This window comes from Festucalex cinctus, chromosome 15 (assembly GCF_051991245.1).
Source record: "Festucalex cinctus isolate MCC-2025b chromosome 15, RoL_Fcin_1.0, whole genome shotgun sequence".
Classification (NCBI taxonomy): domain Eukaryota; kingdom Metazoa; phylum Chordata; class Actinopteri; order Syngnathiformes; family Syngnathidae; genus Festucalex; species Festucalex cinctus.
Genome location: NC_135425.1, coordinates 12,485,302 through 12,505,370, shown reverse-complemented (window position 1 = coordinate 12,505,370; position 20,069 = coordinate 12,485,302). Strand labels below are relative to the sequence as shown.

Below are 20,069 nucleotides of genomic sequence, written 5' to 3'. Positions count from 1 at the left end.
CTTAACTATACCGCCGACTACCTGGCAACCAGCCAAACCCAATAAATATCAATAAATAAACATAATACAGCAAAGTGGTCCAGACCAAAATTAGTGTTTTCCTGGAAGGAGGCTTAATCTCAGTAGTGTCCATAACATAGAAGGCTTTTAACAGTTCAAGTATAGATGGTACAGTCCATGTGCCTTTTTTTTTTTTTTCCGTCCCTTTTCAGTCTACTTCAGACAGCTACCTCCACAATCAGAAAGCAACATGGTATATGTAGTGTCCAAGTATATACTATACATATAGATCTATATTCATATACCTCTTTGAATATCAGAAAATATCTACTTTTGGTCCTTACTGTACAAAGATGACCAAAGAGGGTTTGGGTTTCGGGGACATGTTTGATGGGTGTGTAAAAACGGAAATGAAAATGAACAAGCATGTTTTTCTCTGTGCGGTACAGTGGCAACTTGTTTTTTTTTTGTGTGTGCGCATGTGCACTAAGGTTTGGACAGACTGTGCTGCAGGTGTTAAGGGGCGGGGCACCACTGGCTTGAGGTAGGGTGACTGATGGATGTGTTCCAACGACACGTACATTAAAAAAAAAAAAAGGTAGAAAAGAAAGAAAAAGGGTAGAGTTGTGTGTTTCTGTTCTCTGACACAATTGACTTCAAATGGCAAAGGCTAGAACAACAGCAAGGCAGAGTGGGAGTCGGAAAATTAAATAGCATAAGCAATAGTGAGGATGAGGGTAGAGGTGGTGAATGCAGATATCGATCCATCGACTTCAAAATTTAGCAATTAATCATTTCCTTTTTTTTTTTTTTTTTTTTGCCAGGCATTTCACCAGCAAATATTCTCAGGTTTCTGTACTCATCCGTGACAGCACAATGATTAGCTCTGTGGGTTTTCAAAGTAAGACATTTGCAAATATCGGCTTTTACACTCCAAAAAGAGAATTGTTGAACCAATTTAAGATTACAAATTGAATTGTTGACCAACTTAACTTAAAATTACTTCAATCGGTAACACACGACTGAATTAAATTAGTCCAAAGTGAATATATTAAGTTTAATTAATTATGAGTTCATTAAACTTAATACTTTGGATTGGAGTGACTTTGGATTAATTTAATTATATTAAGTTTAATGAACTCAACTAATTACACTTAATAATATTCACTTTTGACTAACTCAATGCAATTGTGTCACCGATTGAAGTGATTTTTTTTTCAGATGGTAAAAAATTTAATTTGTAATCTTAAATTGGTTCAACAATTCTCTTTTCAGAGTGTGCTTTGCAAAATAACATTTTTGTACATTACAGAACAAACCAGTAACTGAATCTTAAAGCGATACTTGACTCAGAGACATTTTCAACAGTAAAAAGTTTTGTCCATAATGAATTTGATAACTTAATTATTCTTCATGTAGAATTAATACCTTTTAAAAACACATTTTTCCACTTGCTGTCGAGTGAAGATGACATCATCTGTGCTGAGGAAGTAGGTAACGACCAATCATAGCTCAGTTTGCTAACCAAACCTAGAAAACAGCTCAGCCATGATTGGTCGTTACCTACTTCCTCAGCACAGGTGATGTCATCTGCAGTCGACAGCAAGTGGAAAACTTAGTTTTTAAAGGTATTAATTGTATGTGGAAAAACAAGTTGTTGAATTTATTCTGGATGAAATACTAACTTTTTACTGCTAAAAATGGTTCAGTGAGTCAAGTATCCCTTTAATGTATGTTTATGTAAGTAAGAATATGGAAGGAATGGAGACATACAAATGTAGGAAATAACGGACTCCAAAAGACATCAGGAACAGGATCAGGGCTGGCAAAAGGAGCTGGAAAAGGAGCGAAAGGCTAACCAGCGTGATGCGATTGAGAGAATTAAAAAGCTTAGCGGCGCTAATCTGAACCAAAGCAAAAGGCCGCGTCTGTGGCAGACTCCCGTCGGTCTGAACAGTCCAAATCCAAAAGCCTTCTCTGTGGACAGGGTGCGGCCAAACTAGACCAACCAAAAAAAAAAAAAAGAGGAGGTGGGGGCGAGGGGGATGCGCGGACTCTGCGAAGAGCTTTATGTAAGGATAAGGCACTGTGATAAAGCCGAGGTACATGAAATCCCTGACATTCCTTCTGCTCTGTAACATGGCACAACTATTGGCTCGCCCTCAGCTGCCTCGTTTTTATTTATATTAATTATTATTTTTTTGGTCCTTCACAAGAGATTTGATTGAAACAGAAAACTGCAAAAATCAGGGAGGGGGTTTGATGTGTCCAGTCGGCTGATTTTGTGATTACGTGGACAAAGGCAAACGTTACGTTCCGAGTGCATAATAGGTTAGCGGCGAGGGTGTGGTTTGGGTTGGGGGATTACTTTGTACAGCCGAGTCATCCAAACGGTATCGCTTCTATTTACAAGAGTAGCAGCAGCGCACATATTCCTCAAGGGGGCATGGGAGAGAGAAGGCGGGGGTGATTTTTTTTTTTTTTTTTTTTTTCGATGCAGCTTGTGGCACAAGGCTACCGCTGGTCAAACTCCGCACATACGGCTACATACAATCGTTTGAAAATAGTTGCGATAAGTCAGTCATTCCTAAACGCAGCGTGCCGTGACAAATGACGGTACACCTAATTGTTCCAAGAATTATATCTTAGATCTGTCTATCTGTGCCAACGATGTATAGTGATGGGCAGACCAATTAAATACACAAGATACATAGGTAACTTGTGTAACCTGTTTTGTGGGGAGGGCAGTTTTGTGTGGTAGTGTGCTAAGAGATTATTCAAATGTCAAGTACACTACTCCAAAAAAAAGTTGGTCATAGAGTGGACCTCCCAGTCTCGGGGATTGCAAAAATCTGCCTGGAACCGACGCTCCCGTATAACTGCTGACAATTAAAAATATTTAAAAGAAAGAAAAAAAAAGCGTAACTGGGGCATTCTGTGACTAAGTGGCATTGGATTGGAAAAATGCCAAAAAACAGGACTGGGGAGAAAAAAGTGTAAATAAACAACTTAGTGAGTAAAAAATACAAATAACAGTGGTTTCCTCGAATAAGGGTGATACTGTCGAAACAATGTGAATAAGCGACGAACAGCGTAAATTCAGCAAAAAATGCTTAGAGCGAAAATGGGCTCCCTTACAATTGCTCAATGCGCTTCTCCAGGGAAAAAAAAAAAAAAAAAAAATGCAAGTAGGGGTTTCTGCATATAATGCAAATAGCAAAAAAGTATTGATGATCCATGTTTTTATTTATTTTTAGAAAATAAATACAAGTGATCAGCCATAAAAAAACATAAATAAGAGGGGTTTCTATAAAAAATGCCTGTAGCAAAAATGTGTTAAGTATTGACGTTCCATTCTAATTGCCAACATTTTTTTCATTAAAAAAAAAAAAAAAGCGCGAAAAAAGGAGCGTAATTGGGTAAAAAAAAAAAAAAAAATGTAAATAAGCCCGATGAGTTGGTGAATTTGCTGGTCCACTGAATTGGGTTCACGGGTGAAATTTCAGGATGATCCCAAAATGCACGATGAACTTTAGTGGTTAAGTTCATTTGACCTTCACGGAATTTACTATTTTTTTGCGCAGCATTCATAACAGGCATTTAATCAATTTCCTGCTTCAATTAGAATTATTCACTTGTGCAAAACATATAAAATACGCTATATGGCCGCGGTATAGCGGCAACTTTTCAGGTTCATCCTGAAGTTTCATCCGAAAGCTGAATATGCCCAACTTTTGAGGAGTAGTGTCTACGCCCTGGCTCAATAAAGGTTGGGGAAACATCAAGATAGCGTATTCTAGTTTAATTAACAGAAGACAATGATAGCACCATGACTTTTTGGGTTGTCCTACTTTCAAGTCAATCTATATACAGTTGGGCCGCCTTTCAGCTCGTAGACATCAGTAGTAGAAAGTCGATTTTCGTGAGACCCTGTGATTCAAATTCCTCCCGACAAGACTTCAGGGAGGACGCAGCATTCGGAACAGACACGGGAAAGGCCGCATCCAGCCAGTGTGGGACCCGATTGCGGACAGACAGACAGACAGACGGACGGACTGACAGCTATGTCGGACGTTGCCGTCAAACGGAGGCGTAGGTGTTGCCCGTGGCGCCGCAGTGGCGGATGGCGGGGGCGGAGGGGGTCGGGATGTGCTCGCCGCGGTCCTGCGGGGGCTGCGGCAGCGAGTGCAGGACGCTGGGCTGGACCACGCCCACCACCGGGTGGGAGCCGTCCTCCAGGGCGCCCACCTGGATCACCTGGATCACCTCGTGCTCCGACTTCTCGCGCTTGGCCAGAGGCTCCCCGGATTCCTCCGCCTCCTCGTCTAAATCGCTGTCCATGCCGCTCGTCTCATCTGGGGAGGGAGGAGAACAATTGGTTTCAAGTTTGAAGCTTGCTTGAAACTTGAAAGTTAAGACTTGCGTGAACCTCAGCTAATGCCGGAAGCACGTACCTTTATCGATGTTTGCGAGCGACAGGTTGTTCAGGCTGTCAAACTGAAAAGAAAATCGTTTTTAGCAGGGCTGTGATTATAACACTACACAATTACAAAATCAGCATAAACGTAAAAAAAAAAAAAAAGATTATTATAATAGTCATTTTGAGTTGTTGTTTAAACGTATTCTTTTGCAACCTTTTTTAAATTTTATTTTTTAAATCAATTTAATACATTTTGTTTCATCCAAAAGGAACTTGCATAATTAGTGTTTCAATTTTTTTTTTATTTGTCTTAAAATAATTTACGTTATTTTCTTATTTTGTACCAAAAAATAATGATCTATTACCAATATAATTAATTTGTGATGAATATTTTCTTCATAATCGAGCAGCCCTAATTTTTAGCCTTAGATTTAAAAATCAACTATATCCAATACGGTGTTCCCTCGTTTATCGCGGCTTCATCTTTCGTGGCCTGTTTCGCGGATTTTCTTTTTTTTATTTTTTATTTTATTTTTTTTAATTAAACGTGCTTTTTGGTTTGTTAATTTTTGTTTTTGTTTTTTGCGCGGCCATATCTCTTGAACCCTACGTCCGACGGGGGACATACGGGTATCCGCAGATTTGTCTCGACGGGACCTTTCCAGCGGTGTCTGTCCCGTTGATCCATGACATTGCATTCCGGAGATAGAAAATATATACTGTGCTGTATAATAAGTAAATTATAAACTTACTTTTAATGAGGAAAAAATGACTAAATGAAAAAAAAAAAAAATCAAATGATGAATAAAAAAAAGCATTCATAATAAATTAAAAATCATACCAAAACGAAAAAACATAATAAATGAAAATATATTTTGTGCTGTATAAGTAAAAAACAAAAAATTTTTTTTTTTTAACTCAGTCAACCCCAAAAACGTATACATTTTGTAATACTTTGTCCTTCACTCCCAAAAACGTATTTATATGTTTATTTTATGCCGTATCATACAGAAGGCTTTGATGCAGCTTCTGATCTGAAGAGGTCGCTTAAAGTAGTTATATAATATGTGGTAGCAGAGTATAAGAAATCAGCCAGGGCAAGTTCTTTTTCAACAGGTTTGTGAATAATGATGAAACTTAGCTATATTCTAATGCTAATTGCTCCTAAACGGAAACAAGATACAAACATACTTTTTTTTTTTTTTTTCCTGATGACAGAAGAGACTAAGATTTCTTTTGGTGGGTTCCATGTTTTTATAGCAATAGATTACAATATTCTGTGTGCCTTGCAAAATCAGTCAAAATCCAGTAAAACAGCCGGGTTTTTGTAACGCAACACCCGCTAAACCGATAACATCCAATAAACGAGGGAACACTGTATAACTTTTGTCGTGTCCTTCCAGATGTCTTAAAACCTAACGGCATACCTCGCCCATGACACCGATGGGAGTCTCTCCAGTGGCTTGGGCCACCCGATGCTCCACCAGGTAGAACATGTACTCGTCGTAGAGCAGGCGGATCAGGTGAAAAGAACCGAAGCTTGCAGCACTGCGCAGGGTAAGGTCCCGGATGACCATCGAACTGACACGGAGGAAACCAAACTAATATAAACGGCTTCTTTCTCGGGCTAACGGGCCGCGCGTCAGTCTGTACGTTTGCTCACCTGTAGAAGGACCACTTGAGTAGGAACTGCCGGGCTGCCTTGGGGAAGGTGGGCCGCTGCTCGTAGGGCTTGAGTACTTGCATGACCACGTTGTCCAGCCAGGCCGCCCACTGCTCCAGGGAGCTTTGCTGCTGGAGGGTCGCCTTGAAGTCCTGCTCCAAGTGCTGAACCGTGCCCTCCTCGCACTGGCACACCCACGATGCTTGCTCCTGTACAGACACAACGCTTGGGCGTTAATTCCCCGAGGCTCCGAACCAATTATAGTTAAAGGAAAATAACGTAATGTAAAATAGAAAAAAAAAAAATAAATCTGTAAATGAAATTAAATCTATAATTCAATTAAAAGCTCAAAACTATAATTATACTGAAAATGTTATTCATTTTCTCATTTATCAATTAATAATTTACATGAGCTTTCGGGGTTCATGTCAATTCTATTTCAACATTGCTGTTTGTCCTTCCGGAAAAAGGATTGTGGTTGACTTTTTTTTTATTTTTTTATTTTTTTTAAATCTTGCACTCGCGTGATACTTCAAATTAAGGCCGCAACTAACAATTATCTTAGTAATTGATTGATTAATTGATCTATCAATTATTTTTTTCGATTAACCAATGAACAAGATTTAAACCTTTAAATTTCTATCCCTTTTTACAAATGATTCAGTGACTAGTTTAAAGATGCTAAAATGTCAATCATTGTTTTTCCAAAGTAAAAACAAATGTTTTATTTTGGTTCAACCACTTTGATGAAGGACTACAAAATAGTAGAATATTTACTGATGAGTTGCTGAAATTCCGGTGCATTTGGACAATTTTAAATTAAGTGATATCTAAACCATTTATTGATTATTAAAAAATAATAATAAAAAAAAAAATACATTTTAAAAAATCTGTTAATTTGATAATCGATTAAATCATTGCACCTCTATATATTACAAATATATAAAATACTGTAAAAAAAATAGTAAAACTAATTTTAAAAAAAACAACTAAAACAAAGCATTCTGGAAAAATAAAACCTAACCTGCAGTAAAAAGTAATTAAAACAAATTGAATTGAAAAACAAAAATGAAACAACAAAAGTAAAAATAAATAAATAAATAAACTAACCAAAATGGAAAAACCACAAACTATTTTAAAACCTTCACGTCACTGACCTGCACGTTGGCAAAGTCGACACGGTTGAGGTCGCTCAGCATCTGGTTGATCTGCGACGTGTTCTGCAAGACGGCGCGCGCCGCTTGAGCCAGATGGTTCAGAGATGTGTATCTGCGTAATGTTTGCGCAAAGGCACTAACAGCGGCAACCTAATGATAAAGACAACACACAGACAAACTGGTTGTTTATACACACGACAATCCTCATTTTTTTCCTACGCTCAAAAACTACAAAACTTATTTTTCATCCGTATAAAGCATTAGAGCCACCTCCAGAACCAGAGTGGAATACTATCAACACCTTGGTCTGGATCATCCTCTGCGGAATCGCATTCATGGCATTATTGAGCCAACTTTCCAGGCTTTTGGCAAAATTGCGAATGGCTTGAGTCAAGGCACCTGTCAAAGACAAACAAAGGACCATTTTAATAACAACATTGCCAGAGCGCTCCGTTTCCGAGCGTTCGGTTGTGCGACTCGTGTCTCACTGGGAATGGGTCTCAGGACATCAGGGATGAGGATCTCCACAAGGGCCTGGTACATCAGATGGTCGCAGGTGCTCATCCACTTGAGCACGGCTTCGTGTCGGCACAGCGCCAGCAGCCGCGCCTGCGGGAGTCGGGCTTCAATCTCGCTTATGCCGCTGCGTGTCGGACATAAACGCCGTCAGAGAGACGCTTTGGAGTGACACCAGCCAAGTCCTCACCTGTTTTCTGTTATTGTGGCGCCCTCTACAGAGTCGGACGGAGTATAACGCCAGAAGGTTTGCCAAAGCTTCTCGATGAGACTAAACTGCAGGTTGATGACCACGTCCAGGATGGCCTGAGAACAGAATCAGGAACTTACTCGAGTCGACGCTTCAATAAGGTATTGATGGATATGAAGGCATGGTTTAAAAACGTACAACTTGATAGTGATTTTCGCAAACTTTATGATGAGAACATTCTAAATGCCAGCAGTTGGCATTTAAAAAATGATCTTTGAGTAAACACGCACAACCTTTTCACAGTGTGGATCGTGGCCATATTTCATTGTGTGTTTATTGCTTTTAGTTTGGAGACACTCAGTGCTTGGTGTGAGTGTATGTGACATTGATATGTAAAATTTCCTCCCCAAAAAACTGACAATTTTTTAAAGAAAGACCTATATATCCCAATATAAATATTTTCCTTAAAAATGCATAAAATTAATGTCTACACAGTATCAGCCAGTATCGACTGCCGTTGCACGCTCAATACCTTGAAAAAAATGACATGTATCTGCCTGATACCGATTCAAGATAAACTGTTTTTTTTTTTTTGCAGGGCTGATAACGATACCGATTATTAGAAGTCAAGGAGGCTGATAACAGATATTTGGAGCAATACTTTAACTCTACGGGGAAAATATTGGGAAAAATTTAATCTGACTTTATTGAGATGACTTTAAGCATGTTTATTGAACAACAAACCCAAATTTATTTTTAAATTTATTTATTTTGTCTCTTGGATGATGGACATCTTTGTTTTTAAATTCTAGTAAAAAAAAAAAAGTGGGTCAGCAGCATGTCCTCAAAAGTGAAATCTAAACTTAAAAATTAAATAGCTCCCTATTCTTTATTACCGTAAATAAAGTTTTCCAAAATTTCAAAATATCCGAAATGTTAAAATTTCACTCATCTTAGTTTTAATTTCTAACAAAAACAAAAGGTGTAGAGAGTTAGAAAATAAACAGAAAATGTTAATAGTTCGCTCAAGTCAACACAGATTTAAAATTATTTATCAGCCGCCTTTCTTTTTTTTTTTTTTTTTTTAAACCCAAAAGGGCGATGACTATATTCAACAAAATGCTGAACATCAACCAGGCCCATATTTGGTCTATCCTTTATACCGATATTGGTATTTGCTAATCAATAAACTCGAACTAAACTAAAGGAAAGAAGATGCTGCGGAATTAAACAGAGCAGTGCAAACTCATATGATGATGACAAGTTATGAGAACGGGAACATGGCAACATCCACCTGTTACGGTATCTTAAAATCAAAATGTACCTCACAGTGCTCCCTGTAAAGTGATTGGAGAGCCTTGACGTCCTCTGTGCTGATGTTCTCCGGGTTGCTCTGCCCCAGGTCCAGCTCGGCAAAGTCGGGGAGTGCCCGTGATGCATCTGTTGTCATAGTGACCGTTAAATGGCTTTCCGCTGTATGGGATTCAACACGGCGACTGACCTAAGAACTGCTGGTGGTGCTGACTCTGTGCGATGACGGTCTGCTCTGCCGCCCCCGGCTGGTTGTGGCCCCCACCCGAGTAGTTCTCTGTGGGGCTGGTGTCAAACTTCTGCACCGGTTTGAACCTGAAACGGCGGGACACACGTCAGTTTTTCGTAAAAAAAAAATAAAAAATGATGAAATCAGTCCGCGTGACCCCCCGCTTGACCTCTGTTTCTGTTGAACGGGCTGCTGTCTGAGGGCCATGTACTGCATGTCCTCTTGGAGTCTGTTGAGCGGCGAGTCGGGCTTCACACGTATACCGTAGTAATGATATTTGGAGTTCCCCCTGAGAGACACAAACAGAATGTCTCTCTCTCACACACACACACATGACAAGAACCATGTCAAAAACCCCGGCGAGGGCCGACCTTGTCCCGAGGCGCCTCGTGCGCAGTCCCATGAAGATGGAGCGGATGAGTTTGCCGAAGGACGCTGCGTTTACGGGGTCCAGCTTCTGTTCCTGGCAGTGGCGCAGGTAGTGATTGTAGAGGGTGGATCGCGGGAGACTCACGCCCTCGGCGGTTTCATAGTTGTCCAGCAGCCACTGCAGCTGCGGGGAAAGACGCACAAACGTTGATTTACACCGGACGCTTGGGAATACTGACAAAATGCATGGTAAGTGACATCCCAGTTCTTTTTACATTAGCCTCTAGTAATATAAATTTTTTTTTCTGAGTCTCTCAGTCAAGATGTATCACAAATGACTACTTTCCTTGTTCTCAGGGCTTTGGCGCCATCTGGTGGCATCTTTGTTACTGAAGGCCCACTAAATCACGCAAAAGATGAAGGTTCCACAGGGGGAAAAAAAGGTAAGTATGTCAATAGCAAACTGTAAACAGGTAGCGATTCACTATAATTACTGAGCAGGGGTAATAACTAGATCTGCAGCTATCAAATATTTTGGTATTCGGACCTCCGACTGAAAATCTTAGTATTTGGTAGGGGTGTTAAAAAAAAAAAATCGATTCGGCGATATATCGCGATACTACATCGCGCGATTCTCGAATCGATTCAATAATCGGCAGAATCGATTTTTTTTTTTGATTTTTTTTTTTAAGGATTCACACCTTGAGCATGGAAGAATGTTATATGAACGGCACATTAAGCCTTAATATTTTTATTTTAATGCTGTTCAAATGTGAAACAGATTGCAAACTGTTTGTGTACAGTGGCTTACGGTTATAAGCCTCAAGTTTTAGATAAATATATTCATACAAATCTTACAGTGTACATGTACAAATTTACTGATAGTATTTTCTAAATTTGAATGGAAAAAAATCGCAACAATCGACTTATAAATTCGTATCGGGATTAATCGGTATCGAATCGTGACCATTCGTATCGGGATTAATCGGTATCGAATCGAATCGTGACCTGTGAATCGTGATACGAATCGAATCGTCAGGTACTAGGCAATTCACACCCCTAGTATTTGGATAATTATATTTTTCTCCCTTGGTTTACGAACAATTACAAATACAGAAAAAACCCAAACAAATTTCACTTGATAATGAATAACCCATTGGTTTTCACTAGAATCATTACGGAGTATGGGATGAAGTGACGTCAGAACCACAGTACTGATTTTGATGGCTAAAATGGCACATTTGAGTTAGCCTGGTTTGTTTAAAAAAAAAAAAAATCAGTAAGAACTGAAACTCTGTCAGTTTGTCAAGTGTAGAATCATTTTCACCTATTAAAATGTATTTAAAAAGTAGTCTGAAGGCTCTTGGCAGCTTTATTGCGCTCTTAGCGGCCTCATCTCAGCAGCTAGCTGCTAGCCATTAGCCGCTAACAATCTTAGCATGTTTAACTAGCGGCAGAACTTTGACGTGTTGATGTTGGTGGCAAGTTTGTGATGTAAACTGGGCTTTGTCTCTCTAGTTAGTAAGACGAGTCGAGCCAGGATACCCTAAGCAAAAAAAATCCTCAAGCATTTTTTTTTTTTTTTTTTTTTTTTTTTAATTGAGGTACTCAAATTACTCAAGGACTCGTTTCACTCCACACAAAAATACAGTAAAGCACCAGTTTGATCAAAAAACGAGAATTTAACCTCAACACCAGTGAGCAAAAGAGACAAGCGGCGAACTAAATTGGATGTGGAGCTGAGAGTGGCAGGAAAGCGAGAGAGAGTGAGAGCGAGCAAGTTCAGCACAGGACAAAGTCCAAAGCGGAAGGCACAGCGTTGCAACTTACATGGCTGTTGAGCAGCGAGCTTCTCTGACTGGATAAACCCTCAGATTTTTGGAGCGTCTCAATCGCCATTTCAATCTGACAAAAACCATCAAGCACAGGACAACAAAATGTAAGAGGAGGGAAACAAAAACAAAAATAGACAGGAAGGTTAAAATAAAACAAAATGCATAAATGAACAGTTAATAGCCGGCGGCTAAAATAAAGAAATAGGAAAGACCACAGAGCAAGCGCTGGTAAACCCAAGCAGAGCAGAACTAAAATAAATTCAGGTGCAACATAATAAATAGGAATGGTGGAAAACTCGAGTTATTTCAGTAGTTAGTTAAAAAAAAATCTGAATAAAATATTTCATGATTTCCTATTTGGAACTCCTGAAATAAATGAACTTTTCAACAACAACACGACTCATTGGGATGAACTTGTTTCTAGATTTGCTTAGTTACAACACTAAAGGAAGCTGAAAGGGATCCAATTGGCAATGTAATAACAGAATGTTTGCACACGACCAAACTTTCCAGATTCCATTGTGACACATCTGACTATTACAATTTCCACATGCACAATACAAAAACACATGTACAAATTGCATAACGATTAATTCGTCTTCTCATTTTGATAAGCTTTTTCCATATTTGGGGTTACTGTCGCATAACCGTAACGCCATAACCGGCAGTGTACTAAAATTTCCGGTTGCTAAGGAGGAAAAAGGAAGCTGGTCCCCAACCTTTTATCCACCTGGGACCGTTTTTCACGGACTGGCAACCATTCATTGATGACGAAGAGTGCTGATTAATTTTCCTGATTGGAAACTAATCGCCAACAGGGGGCGGCGGTGATGACGTCCATTTGCTAATAGTGAACTGCGAATATTCAGGAGATGATCGGACCACTCACAGTCGCTGGGGAGGTCCGTGCAGTCTGGGCAGCAGGTTGGGCGCCGGCGTTGTCCATGAGGTAGGCACCGGAACCGCTGCCAATTAACTGACCCCCCGCCAGGCCCATGCTCATGGCGCCGTTGCCCCCGCCGCCGTTATTGGCCATCCCATGGGAGGTGACCACCGTGGACACTTGGGACGAGCTCCCTTGCGTGTCGAAGTAGCTCCCGCCGCTGTTCTGGCTGTACAACTGTGGCTCCTGGTACGAGTAGGTTCTTCTGTTTGGGAAGATGGCTATTGTGAGGGATTTTTGTAAGGGTCACATTTTAGTTGTACAAAAAATTATTAAATAGGATCATTATTAATAGGATAAAAATAGGTAAAATTGTTTTTGTTTTTTTACTAGGGATATTTTTGTTGCCGATTTTGGAAAAAAAAAAATCACAAAGGCAATTTTTTGACGAATTTGAAAGAAAAAAAAATCACTAATCAGGCTTTTTTTTTTTTTTGACGATTTTGTCAGGCAACTTTTGGCGATTTTTATTTTATTTTTTTTGGGGGGGGGTCTTTATCTTATATTGTAATGTGTTAAATGTGTATATTTAAAGAATTGCAAATATATCTATTTTTAACGATTTCGAAAGTGCTAATATCGATCAATTAAACAGCTCGGCCGATGAATAAGTCAGGAAATCAATTTTAAAATTAATAAAAAATAAAAAAGGTTTTTGATAAACCAAATTCAGGGAAGAAAAATTTTGCAAGACTCTTGGTAATATAAATGCTCATTGGGCCACTTTTCTCTAATCTGTCCCAGATCGAGCAGTTTTTATTTTTTTATTTTTTTTATTTTTTTACTACTGTGATTTAGTGTTTGTAGGCATTGCCCAAAGCCACTAGTGTCTCTGTGCGCGCACGTCTTGTTGTCTGAACATGTACTGACGGCTCAGCTGCTTAACAGCACCGCCTTGACAAGCCCCCCAGGGAGACGCGGTCTTAACCGCAGCACTTCAAAAAAAAAAAACAGGAGGCCTACTTGTGGTCATGTTCAGGTGACTGCGCGAAGTGAAGCACAAGCGCGCGCTTCGCCTCCACCACCATGTGCCGGTGACATGAACGAATGGCCCGTGCATATGTGTGTGTGTGCGTGCATGAGCGCGCAGGGGTGGAGGCCTGACTCACATGTTGCCGTTGGTGTAAACGCCACTGTTTTCTTCCACGTACTGCACCTGCGCTGGGTAAACATGCTGAACCTGTTGAACTGTCTGTGTCTGGAATGCAATTGCCAAAAAGGAAAAAAAGACGGTAAAGATCCTGGCGCTAATGAGCGGCGCTGTCGTACGTGAGGGTGACGGCGCGACCTGTTGCTGGACAGGCAGCTGCTGGGTGGAGCCGGCTGGCTGGACAGGCACGGTGGTCTGAATAGGGACGGTGGAGGTGGAGTCAGCGCCTGCTTCAGGGGTCTGCATGGCGCCTAAGAACACAAAAAACAATTTATTATGATTATTGAAACAGTGTTTTTAACCCACCAGCAGCCCCGTTAAAATTGATCTTTGACGTCTATAGTTGTCAATAGCAGTGAACGAGTTCATGAAGATGGCTGGCGCCCATTTTCTATATGTGACCTTTTAAAAGCTCTGACTGGCTAATTATTCAATTTTTACAATTTGGCTTTCTTATTACTGGAAGGCCACAAATATTGCCGTGCAATTAATTGAAATTCAAGTACAATTTCAATTATTACACTCCACAATGACAAAATCAGCATAATCGTCAAAAAGACAAAAGATTATTAATACTATTTTTGAGTTGTTGGAGTTCTTTAAATGTATACAATTGCAGTTTTGTTTTTTGTTTTTTTATAACTAATTTTATATATTTTGTTTAATCTAAAATGAACTTGCATAATTAGTGTTTCAAAGAATTGTAAATATTTTACGTTTAAGCATTTTACTTGACCTTTACATTACCAAAAAATAAATGATCGTCCTAATCGTGACTTAAATTATTACCAAAAATAATTGTGATTAATATTTTCTTCATAATCGAGCAGCCCCAGCCACAAAAAAAGGCTGGTTGGCCTTGATACTCAGACTAGGGCTGTGCAATTAATCCAAATTCAATTACAATTTCAATTATTACACTCCACAATCGGAAATAATAATAATAAAAAAAAGATTATTAATACTAATTTAGAGTTGTTTCAATGTGTATATTTGTACTTTTTTATTTTTTTTATTTTAAAATAACTAATTTCATAAATCTTTTTTGGGCCAAAATAAACTTGTATAATTATAGTGTTTCAAAGAAATGTATTTCTCTTAATATTTTTCACGTTTAAACATTTTCTTGGTTTGCACCAATAAACAAATGGTCGTCCTAATCGTGATTTCAATTATTACCTAATTGATGGAGCAACCCTAACTCAAACGACAGGATGTGAAATATTTGTAACCGAAATTGCCCGGCTGGTCAAACCATGCCGAGGCCCCATAACAGGCTCATCCGTCTTGGCGGAATCGATGGCACCTGTTCTATGCCGAGTGAAACTCAATGTACCGAGCAGCTCATGCATCAGCGGCGCATGGTCACGTCTCCAGGTCAGCGGCCATAAAGCCGGTTAATATGTAACAAACTCCAAATAGACGCGGCTCCTCATTGCTTTGTCAATCTGCGCGTTGGAAAACGTCGCTTGGCTGAGGAAAATCCTGCTAACAACTTGTTAGAATGCAGCTCGGTGATCATTTGTGATTGCGAGTTAGTAATAGAGTAGTATTTAGTAGTAAGACTATGACAGAGCCATCGTCTCCTGGGGTTGCGGGGGGCTCCTCCCTATCACGGTTTCCATGAACAAACCTCTCTTGGTTAATTAAGCCGGGTTTCCTTACAGCTTCCACCCTCTCCGAGGACAGCCTGCTTCGTCCCTTTATCTTCCGTATCACACTGGGCCTTTTTCTGTGGGCGTCTTTTTGAGCTTTCCCTCGCGCTAGCAGTTCGGGCGACTGACCTCCAAGTTGAAATAAAAAGCCGAGTCAATCTCTGCACCGAGGTGCAGAAAAGCAGGAAAATTAATAGCCGACTATGTATCCTCAACTACTTTATAAAGATATACCGAGTTAAATCTGTTAGATAATTAGTCTGCAATCATGGAGGACAACAGCAATTTAATATTTAGAGTTGAAGCCGAAATGTGTGCTAAATGTGCTTTTCTCCACCACCTAGGAAATAAGAACATTCAAACCACTGTTGTTATTTCTGCTGGTCCTTTTTTGGGGGGGGAAAAGAGTTGCTAGAGTCATTCCTGGTCACTGTGAGGGCCATTAAGATACTGTGAGCAGGTCCGAGGTGGCCCCCGGGCCCTACTTTGCCCACCTGTGTACTCTATTGTTAGTAAATTAGTTTGTGATTAATTTGATAACTGGCGAGTTGTCCATGAATCAATCAATGTGACATCTCTAGTTGGCAGGCTGATGCTAAGAAGATTAGAAGATTATGCAATTTTTGAACCAAAAAAAAAAAAAAAGAACCCCTGCATCACACAACTAAATTCCCCGATTGCCTCACCCCAACCCCCTCCACACACACACGCACACACACAAAACACACCTTCTGCCTCACCATTCAGGCACATTCCCTCGTGGCCCACTTAAACGCTGTGCTCCGCCGAGCAAGAGCAAGCCCTACAAAGACACACAGGAACAAAAGAGAGCGAGGAGGGCAACATTTTTGTGCCCTGCACCCGCACGCCCATTTCTGTTCCTCTCGCTAACGTGACAATGACGACAAGTGCGAGGTTCCCCCTTTGAGAAAATGCTCACCGAGGTACTTTTTTTTTTTTTAAACAAGTTAGCTCGACTGAGTCATGACTTTTTGGAGCAGTTGAACAACTTTAACCCAAGGCGAGGTGGGGATCTGGTGACAGCAATGCAGGGAAAGAGGAGAAGCCAATTCGTGATAGTACAATTGCAATATTATTACTATTTAAAAATTACGACTTGAGCTCCTGGTTAATTTTTCAAGAATGACATAATAGTTTCTCCTTAATATCATGAACATAATATTACTTTATTTTAATAATAATAAAATATACAAGTTTTTTTTCACCTTTTTTTCTTTTCAATAAAGCTATAATTATAAAATAATTACAAAAATGTTGAGAATTTTCTTGTTGTAGTATAGAGGTACTCGACAAATTGACAACTAATCTGTTATTCTGTTGTCCTCAATGAAAACAGACTGATCTTTTTGTCTAATCAAAATAATCAATGATCAACTTTTTTCCCTATTTTCTGACACGTTACAGACAAAACCAGTAACTTAATCACAATAACTTATGTTAATGTTCATTTATGTCAATATGAAATAATGTCCTGTTTTTGAAGGGATGGAAATTATTTTTTGTAATCTGATTCATTAATTGAAAAAAAAAAAAAAATCAAGTTAATATGTTAAGTAACAATTATAATTAAATCTGGATATTGCGAATAGTCTTGTAATATATTCTGACTTAATTTCTGTAGTGTAAATATTTTACAATAACGTAGTAATTTGATCAGAATTTGTAAAAAAAAAAAATATATATATATATATATAATTTATTTTCTTGTAATATTGGAACTTTTTTATATGAATATTGTGATCATTTTCTTGTATCATTATTGTTAGTCTAATTCCTAATTGCCCAAGTAATTTTTAACTTGCTGTCACCAAAATAATGTGCCACAGAAAATGTTCAAATCTAACTTGGGCAAAGCTATTATTTATTTTTTTCAATAACAATATGTAACATGTTTTCCCCCCATATCCCTCGTGAGGACAAAAGGTTTGGATAATTGATGGACATTTTTCAATGTGGCACTAATACTGTTTCACTGTAAGATTTCAGTTTAAAAAAAAAAAAGTCAGTGCTACATAAATAATCCAACGCTTCCATTTAAACATTCTGCAAATAGAAATGTCACATGATAAAAAAAACAAATCCTGACTCATGGTCATAAGATCCTCGTCATCTTAAACTGGCAGATGAGACTTCAGGCCCGAAGACGGTCTCCACCTTCACTGACATCCTAACATATCTGTCTGCTTGGGTTGTAGCGGAAAGCAAACCGAATGCAAGCCGCATTCTGCTGAGCCATGAAAATGGATGGCTGCATAATTGAATTAATCAGCCCCCTCTCTTCGTGATTGGAAATGCAACAGGATCCGGGCGACAGGTGGCACGACGCTATTCCTGCCCCGCCAGATGACAGGTAAGAGGTAACATGAGCTGATAACTAGCAGTCCTCAAAATTGTGTCTGTGTGTCTCTAAACAGGGAAAAGAAGGAAAGGGACCGGTAAGGGGGGTGGGTGGTTTCTTGTCACGACCCATTTTTGGTTGCAAATGCCAACAGATCAATACGTTTGTATTATTTACTACCGTCCTACTTTAATCTAATTGCCTCGGCTTTTATGCGGTCGTTACGTCTTGCAGACCTTGCAGGTCTTTTTGAGATGCGTTCAAGTACATCAAGGTGGTATCACCTGTCGCAACCAACAAGCCCCCAGCCTCACTCACCTGCTCCCACTCTCCCCTGATAGGAAATAGGCAGCAGCAGCTGGTAAAAGAGACCCCAAACAACAGCAGAAAACTGTTGCTGTTAAGAAAACCAGAGTAAGGATTCGTTAAACGCAATAGATGTCAATTTGATGCTTTGTAGCTATTGCAGTAATAAAAACAATTTAAAAAAATAAAATAAAATGGAAAAACCTTTTCACACGACACTAGTGATAAACATTTGACACTGTATCAATACGATACGTGGCAATAATGTTATTTTGCCATCCCCTAAGTTTAATACAACAGTTCCAAATTGACCCTTGTCCTCCATCAGACTCCACAACTCAAGGTCTCCAATTCCAGTCATCAAGAGTCCCCATCCAACCTGTTTTCTACCTCCTCCCTCCTCAGACACACCTGAATCAAATAATTAGGATCGTTAAGCTTCTGCAGATGAGCTTATCATTTGATTCAGGTGTGTTGGAGGCGGGAAACATGTAAAACAGGCTGGATATGGGCTATGGAAGACCGGATTTGGAGGACCTTGCTCCACATCAACATTGTCAGGTATTTTAATGATATCATTATACAGACAAGTATCTGACAACAAAAATGACAAATTTTACCATAAAATGTTGTCAAATTTGTTCATTGGACATTAAGGATAAAGGCAAAACTTGATTTGTACAAGATGGTAACAGTATTCTAAATATATTGATGCTGTGTCGATACACGACATGCAACGCTATCAATATTTTGTCACTCCCTAAGTCAAACATAAATATCTTTTAAATTAAGCATGGACGTCAACTAAAAAAGCCATAGCGTCATCAAACGGGCAGGTGCTGCTTTTTGTAACCTACCTAAAGAAAAAAAAATAAATAAATAAGAATTGTAAATGACACGTAAACTACCCTCGTGTTATCAGCCAACTTATCAGCTTCCGAAACCACAAAGAGGGACAGGCAGGTGGAAGAGCTAGCGCTGCTGCTCTCGCCTTTCCCACCCCTTAAGACAAAAGGGAAAGTAATGGCTTAGCGATTATAGACACGGAGAAACCCCTTCTTAAAAAAAACACAACACCTTCCTCCGGCGTGGCTGTTGTAGTTTAATAGGAAATTCTGATCACATATCTTCCCGATACAGGCATTGTGATTGGAGTGGGGTTGGGGGGAGACGAGACACCTGCTCCAGCTGACCAGCTAGCATCAGGGAGGCGGAGAGGGGGGCTAACCCGGAGCTAGCACCTGACTGACTCGCGACTTTTATTTCAACATGTCTATCCAACAAAAAACGTGGCCTCAAAGCGCATTCGCACCGGCCGGCGATCGGACTGCGCCCACGGTCTCCACGCTGCGGACGATCACGAAAAACATAACCGAGGCGGTGTTAGCAAGGAAGGCTAACACGTTACAAAGAAGCACCCTCGCTAGCAAAAAACTGCTACCAGCCACACAGCCAGCCGAGCGAGCCTCCGCTGGACACAAAAAAAAAAGAAAGAAAAAGAAAAGAAAGAAAAAACAACTCCCACGCAGCGCGTTCGCGTCTTGAAGAAATAACAAGAAGCTTTTGAGTGTGAAGCAAAGCAACAAATGTGACAGGGGGGTTAAATGAAAGGTTGTTTCCAAACCTGCTTGTGGAGCGGCGGGTGAGTATGAGGATGGTGGAGGAGGTGGGAATGATGAGGCGAGAGCTTGTTGTTGGTGGGTTACAGTCGCCACGACTACCGTGGCTATGGCGCTGCCTCACCGGGCAACAGTTGCTAGAAAACTCCCCGCGAACTGGGAGGAGATTAACTCGCTCTCACTTCACGGAAATAATAATAATGACAACACACGCCTTTTTTGTTCATTTGACACTCCATACATACGTGGGCAGCCCTTTAATGTGTCGCTCAAGTCCAGCAAAAGGTGGTTGTAGGCAGTGGCGGAGCCAGACTTATAAATAGTGGGGCCAGGGGGGGGCCAAGGAT

At 39.9% G+C, this 20,069-nt stretch overlaps 1 protein-coding gene across 5 annotated transcripts; it reads right to left on the bottom strand.

Moving 5' to 3' along the window:
• Window positions 1-2,044: 2,044 nt before the first annotated feature.
• On the bottom strand, window positions 2,045-19,982 carry rfx3 (regulatory factor X, 3 (influences HLA class II expression)). 5 transcript variants are annotated; one of them, XM_077496667.1, is made up of 17 exons: window positions 19,968-19,982; window positions 19,728-19,878; window positions 13,743-14,034; window positions 12,580-12,838; window positions 11,686-11,760; window positions 9,858-10,039; window positions 9,656-9,775; window positions 9,448-9,572; window positions 9,271-9,386; window positions 7,947-8,062; window positions 7,729-7,883; window positions 7,542-7,639; window positions 7,241-7,390; window positions 6,084-6,292; window positions 5,848-6,001; window positions 4,455-4,497; window positions 2,045-4,355 (listed from the first exon to the last, which is right to left on the bottom strand). In XM_077496667.1, the coding sequence occupies exons 3-17, from the start codon at window positions 14,027-14,029 to the stop codon at window positions 4,081-4,083; spliced, it is 2,364 nt and encodes a 787-aa protein (XP_077352793.1). In that variant the 5' UTR covers window positions 14,030-14,034; window positions 19,728-19,878; window positions 19,968-19,982; the 3' UTR covers window positions 2,045-4,080. The 5 variants fall into 5 exon arrangements, with proteins under 5 accessions (XP_077352793.1, XP_077352795.1, XP_077352792.1 ...); XM_077496669.1 differs by lacking the exon at window positions 19,968-19,982 and having other exon boundaries at window positions 13,743-13,831; window positions 13,922-14,034; window positions 19,728-19,932; XM_077496666.1 differs by lacking the exon at window positions 19,968-19,982 and having other exon boundaries at window positions 19,728-19,937.
• Between the last annotated feature and the right edge of the window lie 87 nt (window positions 19,983-20,069).